This window comes from Suncus etruscus, chromosome 5, assembly GCF_024139225.1.
Source record: "Suncus etruscus isolate mSunEtr1 chromosome 5, mSunEtr1.pri.cur, whole genome shotgun sequence".
NCBI classification, from domain to species: Eukaryota; Metazoa; Chordata; class Mammalia; order Eulipotyphla; family Soricidae; genus Suncus; species Suncus etruscus.
This window is the reverse complement of record NC_064852.1, coordinates 93,584,546-93,596,678: the sequence shown is the minus strand read 5'-3', so window position 1 is coordinate 93,596,678 and position 12,133 is coordinate 93,584,546. Positions and strand designations below refer to the sequence as shown.

Sequence of the window (12,133 nt, the reverse complement as noted above, 5' to 3'; positions counted from 1 at the left end):
CATAATACTCTCCATATTCATCCATGTGTAAGCAAATTTCATGACTTTATTTGTGCTAACAGCTGCATAGTATATTTCAACATTTAGTTGTACCACAATTTCTTTATTCACCCATCTGTTCTTGGTAATGAGTTGTTTCCCAACTCAGAAACATAGGAATGTAGAGGGGTTTTATTCATTGTGTTTATGGGCTGCTATGATTTATTCCTAGGAGCAGTATTGTTCTATCATATGGAAACTCAATTTCTAGGGGTTTTTTTGAGGAATATCCACCCAATATTCCAAAATGGCTGGACCAGTAAACATTCCCACCAGCAATGAATGAGAATCCTTTTGTCTTCTGCATACACACCATCTCTGGTTGTTCTTGTTCCTTTTGATGTGTGCCAGTTTCTGGAATTATTTTCTAACATTTATTTAGTTAGTTAGTTAGTTAGTTAGTTAGTTAGTTAGTTAGTTAGTTAGTTAGTTAGTTAGTTTTTGGGGCCACACCTGGCAGTACTTAGGACTTACTCCTGGCTCTGTGCTCAGAAATTGCTCCTGGCAGCTCGGGGATCAATTGGAATACCACAAACTGAACCCAGGTCCGTCCTGGATCGTCCATGTGCAAGGCTAACTCCCTACTGCTGTGCTACCACTCTGGCCCTGTGTGCCAGTCTCTGTGGTGTGAGATGATATCTCATTGTTTTGATTTGTATCTCCCTGATTATTTTTCATGTGCCTTTTGGCCATTTGTATTTCTTCTTTGAAGAAGTGACATTTCTTCTTGCTCATCTCTTCCAATTTTTGGAAGATTTAGGTGTTTTCTTGTTAAGCTCTACCAGTGCCTATATATCTTACTCCCTTATCAGATGAGTATTGGGTAAAAAGTTTCTCATATTCTGTTGGTAGTCTTTGTATCCAAGTTTACTATTACCGTGGCAGTGCAGAAACTTCTTAGTTTAGTATAATCCCATCTGTTTATCTTTGTGTCTACTTGCTTGGCAGGGTGTCTCATCCTTGAAGATGCCTTAAGCTTCAATGTTATGGGTCTTCTGCCTATGTTTCTTTTTAAGTACCATATTGTTTCAGGTTTGATATCAAGATCTTTGATTCATTCTGATTTGACTTTCAGACAGAGCATTAAAGAGAGGTCTTTTTTGCTTGTAGCTGACCAGTTTTCCCATCGCCACTTGTTGAAGAGGCTTTCCTTGTTTCAGTTGATTTCTTTTGCCCCTTTATCAAAAATTAATTGACCATATGTATACCTGAGGGTCAGTCTCAGGATATTTAGGTATATTCAGTTGATCTGAGGGTCTGTCCAGTATCATGCTGTTTTAATGACTACCACTTTATAGTACATTTTGAATTTGGGGAAAGTGATGCCTCCTATCTTCTTTTTCCCAAAGATTGCTTTAGCTATTTATAGAGGTTTGTTGTTCTATATGAATTCAGAAGTGTTTGATCTTTTTCTTTGAAAAAATATCATGGATATCCTTATAGGGATTATATTATACCTGTACAATTCTTGGAAAGTATCATCATTTTAATGGTATTACTCCTCCCAATCCACAGGCAGGGTATTTTTTTATTCATATTTTGTGTCCTCTTTTATTTCTTGAAGCAGAATTTTGTAGTTTTCTTTGTATAGTTTTTTCAGCTCTTCAGTTAAATTTATTCCAACTTACTTGATTTTCTGAGGCACAATTGTGAATAAGACTGTTTTTTTAAACATCTCTTTCCTTTCACTATTTGTATATAGAAAAGCCATGAATTTTGCATATTAATTTTGTAGCATGCCACTTTATCGTACAAATCTATTGTTTCCAGAAGCCTTTTTTGTTTTCAGATTCTTTAGGATTTTCTAAATATAGTATCATGTCATCCACAAACAGTGAGAACTTGACTTCTTTATTTTCTATCTGGATGTCTTTGATATATTTTTCTTCCCTTATTGCTATAGCAAGAACTTTCAACACTATTTGAATAGAAATGGTGAGAGTTGGCACCCTTGTCTTGTACCAAATCTTAGAGAAAGACTTACTGAAACCCAATCACAATCATATTTGTAATCACAGTGTTTAAATAAAGATATTATATATAATAAAAAGAATGTAAGCTTCATGAAGATTAGGGATCTGATTGCATTGTTTACTGTCCCATCTCCAGCGCTTTTGGTATTAGGGTAATGTTTACCTTCATAGAAATTGTTTGGTAATGTTTCTGTTTCTTCAATTTCCTGGGCTTCAATTTCAGAGACTGAAAAGGTTTGGTAGTCGGTCCTCTCTAAAGATTTAAAAGAATTCACTAGTGAACCATCCATTTGGGCCTGGGCTTTTGTTTTGAAGAAATATTGTATCTTATTATTTGTGTCCTGTAGATAAATTCAGATTTATTTGTAATTCAAAGAAAGTGCTTTTTCAATGTGACCAATTTAAGGGATTCCAAGAGTACAAAATCATGCACCAGACATAGTGGTAGGTCTCTTTAGGTATTCCAGATCATCATCTTGGTTGAATTTTGGAAGGCTGTGGGAATTCAAAAAAATTCCTATTTATTCTAGGCTCTCTCATTTTATGGCATAAAGATTCTCAAAATAGTGTCTGATTACCCTTTGAATTTATTTAGTGTTTATAGTGACATCACTCTTTTTATTTATGATTCTGATTTTTTAAGGCTCTTTTTGTGAGTCTTGCTAATGGTTTATCAATTTTAACAAATCAACTTTTGCTTTCATTCACCTTTTGGATTGTTTTCTGGGTTTCCAGTTAATTAATTTCAGCTCTGTTTTATTATTTCCCTCCTCCTGCCTGAATGCTGTCAGTTCGTTTTGTTGGTCATTTTTCTTTTTCAGTTTTCTTAAGTTATTTATGTAGGCCCTTATTTTTTTCCTGATATTTGCAAAACTATAAGTTTTTCTCTTAATACGGTTTTTGCTGTGTTACACAAATTCTGATAATTTGTGTCCTCATTCTCATTTGTTTCCAGAAAACTTTTACTTCCTCTTTAATATCCTCACTGATCCATCAACATTTCCTCTTTAAATTTTATATCAGAAAGGCTAGATTGGTGACTGATACTAGCTGGGTCTTCAAAACTATCATCTTCATTCACTAAGTATGGGGTGTGAAATCTGTGTTGCTTTCACCACACCTTAACAGTGTGGTAGTGTTTTTTATGTGTTGCAGGATAGCTCATTGATTAGAATAAATATACAGTCAAGCTCACTCTTCTTGTGTTTCACTAATCTGGGATGAAAACGACTCTTTTGATTCATAAAAAGGACCCCGATTGCCAGTCTGCCTATCTTTCTCAGTTACTCATGACTACGTGATATAAGACCCCTTACCTTTTCCTGGTGCTTCTCTTTCCCTAAGGGCACACTGACGTAGGGTAAAAATGGCTCTTTTGAGTCGCAACAAAGACCACTCTGCTAGTCAGTCTACTTTGGTCTTGCTCAAATTTTTTTTAACAATTGTCTTCTAGTCCACAAATAAAGATGAACATAAAAAATTGATGTGAAGATTGAGGCCACCCTCAATAATTGTCTTTAATGTTCTTAAAAAGAAACAGATCATTTTTAAATAATATTTCAGATTTTTCCATTATGTTATATTATTTCTGATTTCTGAAAAAGTAAGCCTTAAAAGTTCTGCTTAACTTTGAAACATTTGTCCAAAAACTCTCCCAAGGACCCTCTTTATTCACTTATTTATAACATTAAGAAATTATCAGAAGTTTTAGTTTATTATAACATCTTTCATTCTGAAATACCTCCAAATGTCAGTTTAAAAAAAAAACACATCACATTAACTGGAATAGAAATGGAGAAGCCATGTGTATTAAATTTATTTTAGAGTTGGACCTGATTTTTATTATATCTTATTATTTGTGTCCTGTAGATAAATTCAGATTTATTTGTAAATCAAAGAAAGTACTTATTCAATGTGACCAATTTAAGGGATACAGTGAGTACAAAATCATGCACTATACAATATCAGTTTCCACAATTTGGAGATTCCTCAAAAAAACTGGAAATTGAGCTCCCATTTGATCTTGCTATCCCACTCCTAGGGATATACCCTAGGCACACAGAAATTCAATACAAAAATTCCTTCCTTACACCTATATTCATCACAGCACTTTTTACAATAGCCAGACTCTGGAAACAACCAAGATGCCCTTCACAGATGAATGGCTAAAGAAACTGTGGTACATACACACAGTGGAATATTATGCAGCCATCAGGAGAGATGAAGTCATGAAATTTTTCTATACATGCTGTACATGGACTCTCTTATGCTGAGTGAAATAAGTCAAAGGGAGAGAGAGACACACAGAATTGTCTCACTCATCTACGGGTTTTAAGAAAAATTAAAGACACTGAAATAATTCTCAGAGATGAGGGCCGGAAGGACCAGCTCAAGATATGAAGCTCACCACAAAGAGTGGTGAGTGAAGTTAGAGAAATTACTACGCTGAGAACTATCACTGAAACTAACAATGCCAGTGAGTGAGGGATGTAGAAAGCCTGCCTAGAATACAGGCAGGGGTGGAGGAAGGGAAGACATGGGGCATTGGTGAAGGGAAGGTTGCATGGTGAAGGGGAGGGGTGTTCTTTTTATGACTGAAAATCAACTACAATTATGTTTGTAATCATGGTGTTTAAATAAAGAAATTATTTAAAAAACATAAAAAACAAAATCAGTTTCCAAGAGAATAAAGGCCATGTTCTTCATGTACAACTTTCCCTGTGCAGTTTTCCTAAGCTAGATTAGAATTCAAAAGGGCCATGAGAGTGTGTAATACATTTTGATATTCTGGACAACTTTGCTAACCATACACGCACTTTCTATAGAAATACATCCAGTTAGGGATATTTAAAGGTTCTGTTTCCCTTATGAGCTCAGAGATTATTGTCATTTTTATACAGAATATAATGTTTTCTTTTCTTCCTGATTTACTCCCCTACCTCAAATATTGAATCATTTATGTCTATACCCTTTTATTTATTTTTTGGTTTTTGGACAACACCTGGTGATGCTCAGGGGTTACTCCTGGCTATGTACTCAGAAAGAGCTCCTGACTTGGGGGAACCATATGGGATGCCGGGGATCAAACCAAGGTTCGTCCTAGGTTAGCACTTGCAAGGCAAATACCCTACTGCTTGCACCACCTCTCTAGCCCCATGTCTACATCCATTTTTAAATTACTAAATTCCTTGAGTCTGCCCAAGTCACTCAGCTTTGAATGTGACATTGACCTCCATAACATGACACTATTTCTTATGGTGAGTAAAATATATGGATCTCAAACACTCAGAATTTTTATTATTTTCTTCACTCTAATCATGAATTTTTATCTTATTTTATATTTTCATTTTTGGCCACAGGCAGAGGTGCTCAGGGGTTACTCAAGGGTCTGTACTCAGGGATCACTCTTGGTGGACTTAGGGGACCATATAGGATACTGAGGATGGAACCCAGATTGGTTGCATGCAAGACCTACCTGTTGTGCTTTTACTCAAGCCCCTTTATTTTATATTTTGTTAACAAAATAATGTGGCTATTGATGGAGATATAGAGTTTAGCAATTCAATCTCTACCTAGTCCATCTTGGGATTATCAAGGCAGTAAAGTAAGTTGTCCAGTTTAAACTTGTACCCATCATGTACCATGATAGGAATTTCTTACTCTCTTCTAAATTATAATTTAATAACACTTATGGTTTTCACATACACAATTATCACACCCCACCAATAACAATGTACCTAAGATCCTCCACCAATGTCCTTATGTCCCTTCTAGTCCACCTCTTCTTTCCCCTGCCCTGGCCTGTTATACTTAGTTTTATTATTTATGTTTTTAGTGAAACACATTGTCAAGCAATGATTTCTCTTTTACTTACTGTGGGACCTTTGCCTTAGACTATGGGCCACCCCGCTCTTAGCACAATACTGCTTGCAGTTTCTCTCAGGTCCCCCTCTCTGTCCTATGTTCCAATTCTCGCTGTTTGGGTAATGTAACCCTTTTAGTACTAGCTAGTGTGACCTTCTTACAATAAATTATAGAGAGCCAAGCTGACTGGTCTTCAAATCACTGAAACAACAGGACAGTGCAAGGCCAAAACAAAGAAATAATGTAGTACTGAATGGTACTACATTGTACATACATACACTGTATGACTGTAAATCAATCATGAACAACTCTATCTGTAAAAAAAAAAGAAAGAAAGAAAGAAAGAAAGAGAAAGAAAAGAAAGAGAAAGAAAAGAAAAGAAAAGAGAAAAAGAAAAGAAAAGAAAAGAAAAGAAAAGAAAAGAAAAGAAAAGAAAAGAAAAGAAAAGAAACTACCAAAACTGTAGTATGAACAACCTGGTAACTCTGGTGTTTAAATTAAAATAATAATGATGATGATGATGATGTTGATGTAGAACTTGGCCTAAATGGTTGCATTTCAGCCCACCCTGTCCCCTGTCAGCCACTAGTTGCCTGCCTCACTCTCTTCAGAGTTCCCAGACTTTCCATTACATGGATCTCCACAGCCCTCTGTGAAGCTGAGCAGAGGAAGGATGGCAGAAGGGCTCTGTACCACTAGAGGGAGCCTTTGCAGCAAAGTAGGATCACCTGGTGTCTGCAGTTGACCAGGCCCACTGAGAGAGGAGGGACACCTTTTCTCTATTGAAGTCCATAGACCCTTTGGCTTGTCACCTAGATCTTTAATCTTTTTAACTCGACATAATTTCTGGGCTAATGGTTGTCCAGGTCAAGAACACTAGGAATGTGGGGATGCTGACCATTTCTTGGAGTTCATCCTTTGATAAGAGAGCAAGTTTGTTGTGTTTCTTTTTATTGTTTCTTTTGTTTTGGGGCCACACTCAGCTATGCTTCAGAACTTACTCCTGGCTCTGTAATTAAAGGTCACTCCTGGCAGGCTCAGGGAATGATATGGGATGCTGGGGATTGAACCTGGGTCTGCTACATTTAAGGAAAATATCATATCCACTGTTCTATTACTCTGACCCCAAGACAGCAAGTTTAAACTTACGTGTATTCATCCTGGACAACTTCTAGTAGGGCCTGCCTAGTGGTGTGCAGAATACCAAGTAACTTTTTTTTAGTTTTTTTAATGCATTACATTCTTATTCAAATAAAAACTTATTTTTAGGGATCAGGAAACAGGATAGCTGTTAGGTCATAAAATTAGCATACCCTCAACCTGGGTTCTATTTTTGACCTGACTTCCCAGCATTGGTGGGTGTGGTCCTGGAAACCCAACATTCTATAGCAGTACTGAATGTGGCCCAGGAGACCCCAGCCTTGGTAATCCTTGATACCACAGGGCCCATATAGCTCTTGCATTGACCCTCTGATCCATTTGGCCAAGTATTACTTGTGAGCACCCCATCCTGACTTTCTGAATGTTGCTTGGGAACCCCTTTCTCCAAAACACTATCCACAAAGTCTTATTTTCAGAACAAGCATGTAGACAAGCCCTCTGTGAAGGAGGCTTTGATTGAACAGTGGGCTTCCGATTTAGAAAGAACTGTTGACCCAAAGGCATCCTCTGCCTAAGCACAATCTGCTCACACTGAGCAACTCCCTAGGATGCAGGAGGCCAGCCCTGTTGACGGGAAACATCACAGTCTGCTGGCTTTAACTACAGGGCGGGTGTCCCTCTGGTGGAACAGTTTTCACTCTGCAGGATGAAGAGAAAGTTGAATCAGCAGGAGGAGAGTTGGTCTTGCTACCCTGATGGCATCATAGATGTTCAGCAGAGGCTAAGTGACCCCTTTTGCATCCTTTCCTTATGAGTGTGCTATAGTTCTTGCTCCTCTCTCACATCCCTGTCTGAGCCTACAGACTCTTGTAGACATGTTTGCCCTCTACTTTCCTCCAACAGTCACTGCCTTTGTTGGATGCTTACTATTTACTTTCTATTTTTCTTTCTCCCCCTCTCCTTCCTCAGGCTCCAAAGTTAGGTTCTCTCAGATATTTGACTTTTCATCTTCCTTTTGCTCCAAGTGCTTTTCACTTGTGCTTATACTTCAGGCAGATTGCAGTTGCCTCAGTACCTTGTGCAGACTACATCAAAACTGTGTTTTCTCAGATACAAAGTCATGCACGTGTTGAATTTCTTTCTCTCCCTCAGGCAGGTGGTGAAGACCTGAGAGTTTATTCACCTCTTGGGATTGTAACACACTTCCCATACAATTCTCCTCATAGGCCAGTAAAAAGTAGTGGGAGGAAGCAAAGTAATCTAGGTTTTCCTGGTGCTGAATTCTACTACTGCTTTCTGAACACAAGAGAATTCTGTTGTTCATTGTTTTTCTTCCCTGCAACTTTACTTTAAGTGAAGTGCTTGGAGGAAAATAAAAATTTGAGTTGATTGGAAATTGGAGCATTCCCCTCTCCCATTCATCTTACCATAGTTTGCTTCTACTTTTCATTTGCTGTTTTGTTACCATCTTGAGTATGACTTTGAAATAATGCACATTCAGTTTAAAAAAAAAGGAAACTCTCCATGTTGATTGAAAAACTCCACGAATGGATCTTCTGAGAAAATAGTTGTGCCTACTTTCTAAATCATTTATATTTGACATTGAAGTAAATGAAAGGATTTTCTACCGCTGATTCATTTTCTATTCATGCCATGAAACTGGTCTGTCTGTTTGCTCACTGGGGATGGGGGTTTTGTTTTCTTTTCCCTTGTATTATTATTAGCTGCATTTCCAAAGCACATACCAGTGTACAGTTGGGAAAGACAAAGAATTCCAGAAATAGGAGAATCCAGTGTGGGATAGAAAATCCTCTACAAATAATCCATATTTAGAGAATGTGGTCTTTGGTCACTTCCGCTTGTCTGCTCCCTATCCTGACCTAAAATGCCCCAGGATTTACATACTGTTTTTTATCCCCCTTTGGAAAAATCACAAAATTTCTCAATTCCCAGCCTACTAAACTACTGTCTAAGCTAACTTTAGTTCTATATTTGGGGGGGGGGGGAGAAGTATAATATTTTATTAGCTGCTTCTTTTGTGATTTTTTTTTTCATTGTACTTTCTTGTATAACTTTGGCAAAGTAACATTTTCTCTCCTACCCTAAGGAAACTCAAGACCAAAATGTAAGTATTTCCTTAGATATAAAACTAATTTAAAAGAATGTAAATATGTACAAAGTTATTTTCCAGTGATTTTACCACTTTCAAAAAATGAGTAATTTTTTTATTTTTATTTTTTTACTTAGGTACACTGTGATGTCAGGAAAGCCTGAAAAAATTTTAGAACACTTTCTAGAAACAATACGCCTTGAGCAAGCTTTAAATGAAACAACAGGTAAACACAGAGAACAGCTTAGTTTTACTGTTACATTCATGCAGAAAAATGTCAGCAACAACCCATACGTATTGCTGTGTTGTGTCACCAAAACAGCCTTAGAAGAGAGACCTTTTTGTTAACATTAGAAGCATATGATGCGGCTGGAAATCTGGGGGTGAGAGTGGGGTGGCTGTTGCCTTACATGCAGCCAACCCCATTTCGATATCTGGCACCAAATATGGTTCCCTGAGAACCTCTAGGAGTGATTCCTGAGTACAGAACCACCTGAGCATAGGTGGGTGTGGATGAAAATCCCACCTTAAATCCAATTTAAAAAAAAATAATAATAACAACCTGGTCTTATCAGGTGGGCATCTAACACTCCCACCCTCCTACCCATTATAGTTAGGCCCATACCCATCTCCATTAAGATTTTGGAACTCTTTCTCTATAAAAGGCACAAACTTACTGCACCTGGCAGTGAAATGGTTCCAGTGGTCTCAAACTCAATTTACCTGCGGGCCGCAGGAGGCAAAGTCAGGGTGATCTTTGAGTGCAAAGTCAGTAGTAAGCCTTGAACATTGGGGATTGTGACCCAAAAAACTAAAACAAAACAAAACGAAAAAAGATTACTCTAGGGCAGGGCCACAAAATGTATGGAGGGCCGTTTGTGGCCCGTGGGCCACGAGTTAGACTGACATTTTGAACTCTTGGCTTATCCAAGAGTTTTGTGAAATAGGTTCTAGATTAGATACTGAAATAGAGAATCTCAGACTGCGTGGCTTAGAAGACAAAAAAGCACTGTCCTCCAATTGTGAAGGTTAATGGTTTATGACAGAGAGGGTGCTGGGAGGATTGTTGCCTGCTGTGGACTGTGAGGGATCCTGTTCAAGGCCTCTCGTCTGGCTGCCTGATCAGTGGCAGCAATCTTGGTATTCGTTGGCTTCTAGATATGTTATAGGGCTCTGCCTTCAGGCTCTCTGCGTTGGTGTTCTCCCTCTGTCTCTTCACGTGGCCTCCTCCTATGCATTTCTATGTCCAAATTTCTCCTTTTTATAAGACCATCAGTCACATTGAAAGTGGCCCCACACCAATGACCTCATCTTAATTACATCTGCCAGAACCCAGTTTCCAAATAAAGCCATGATCTGAGCTATTGGAATTAGGATCTCAGCATATCTTGGTGGAGAGAGAAAATTCAGCCCTCAGCCCAGCTCACAGTGAACCATGTTAATAAATGAAGAGATTTGAGAGTGAATGAATCAAATCATGATGAGTTTAACTAATGCTTAGAGTTTTTATATTGCTCTTCACTTTGGTTACCATCTTCGAAATTATTTTAGATTACCCATGTTAATTTTTCAAAATGTTTACATTAGGGTGGAGTCATGCCTGTGATGCCCAGGGTCACTCCTAGTAGTGTTGGAGGACCAAAAGGTGCCAGGATTGAACCCAGACCTTCTGTATACAAAGCATGTCCCCTAGTCCATTAAGTTAGCTCTCCAGTTCCTCAACTTCCTTTTGTAAATCCTATGCAGCTTGTTTGTACCGCAGAACAATGGATTAATATTGAGATTTCCTGAACTCTATAGAAGAACACTTCTCATTATAGAAATCCCAAGATGTATCTCAAAAACAGATAGAAATTTTATTTTATCACCTTTGTAATATGCTAAAGTTAAAGTTATCATCATGAGTATATAGCTCCTAAATATATTTTGTCGCTGATCTACATTTTGTTTTATCTATTTGTTCCAGTTTCTCATTTTATTGATATATCAAAGTTTTTTTAAATGTAGTAAATTAATTCAATTAACCGTTAACTGTTTCCAAATGTGTCATATTACACAGTAAAATGCATCTTTTCTTTAAAAGAAAGTGTTTTTATTCAGACACCACGATTTGTAATACTATTAATAAAAATACTTCAGGTGTATGGTGTTGCTACACCACACCCACCATCAGCATGTCAGCATCTAGCCACCACTCTGCCTAGATCCCCCTCACATATCCCAGCCACAGAGAACTTTGCTCAAATCTCTGCTCTAGCAAAATGTAATTACATAGAGCAGGTATTATGGGATCTGTCTAAGTAAGCATTACCCAGCATCTATTCAAATCATCTGATACATGTAAAAGTAACCCGAGATAGTAAACTCAGACAAGCTTGCTCCTTCTCTATGGAAGGAATGAAGTGCCACCTAGGTTTCTGTCTGGCACTGTCTCTGCCCTCCAAGTAAGATGAAATGGCTGGGAATGCTGAGGGCAAAGGACAGCCAGGATGATGTGGCAAAGATGTTCCCCAACCCCTCAGTTGTCTCACCATCTTCTCTGAAATTTTTCTCACATCCCAGACAAGATAATGCGTTCCACTACCACCCCATTGGAAATCCCCAGAACATAAGTACCCCAAGTTCCATCAGGCTTTTATATCAGCCTTAATAATTTTCCTGCTGTCTCTGCAGTACTGTGTGCAAAGAACCAGTCTGAGTACAATAGGAAGCCCAGGAAGCTCCCTATCTCCTTATGAAACCCCTAGCAGGCATTCACCTTTTCATTCTACTGGAGAGCTTCCATTTCATTTGCTATTTACTGGCCTTCATCCTGTCTATTTCCTGCTTCTGTTTTCCTCACCAATGTTCTGCTCTTACCACTACCTTTCTATAATGATGTCAGTCTTTTCTACCTCTTTGCTCCCTCTGAGAAATAAGAGGTAGGAAAGGTACATCAACTAAATACATATAGTATAGATAAAAGAAAGGCCATGTCGGTTTTTTTGTTTTGTTTGTTTGTTTTTGTTTTGGCTTTGGTTTTTGGGTCACACCCGGCAATGTTCAG

At 38.0% G+C, this 12,133-nt stretch overlaps 1 protein-coding gene across 2 annotated transcripts in view; it reads left to right on the top strand.

Moving 5' to 3' along the window:
- RAPGEF4 (Rap guanine nucleotide exchange factor 4) overlaps positions 1-12,133 on the top strand; it is a 344,824-nt gene that overhangs the window by 268,618 nt on the left and 64,073 nt on the right. For both annotated transcript variants that reach the window (XM_049773530.1, XM_049773531.1), the window contains one exon: positions 9,225-9,313. In XM_049773530.1, the coding sequence (XP_049629487.1) occupies positions 9,225-9,313 (89 nt within the window). The remainder of the gene's footprint in view (positions 1-9,224; positions 9,314-12,133) is intronic.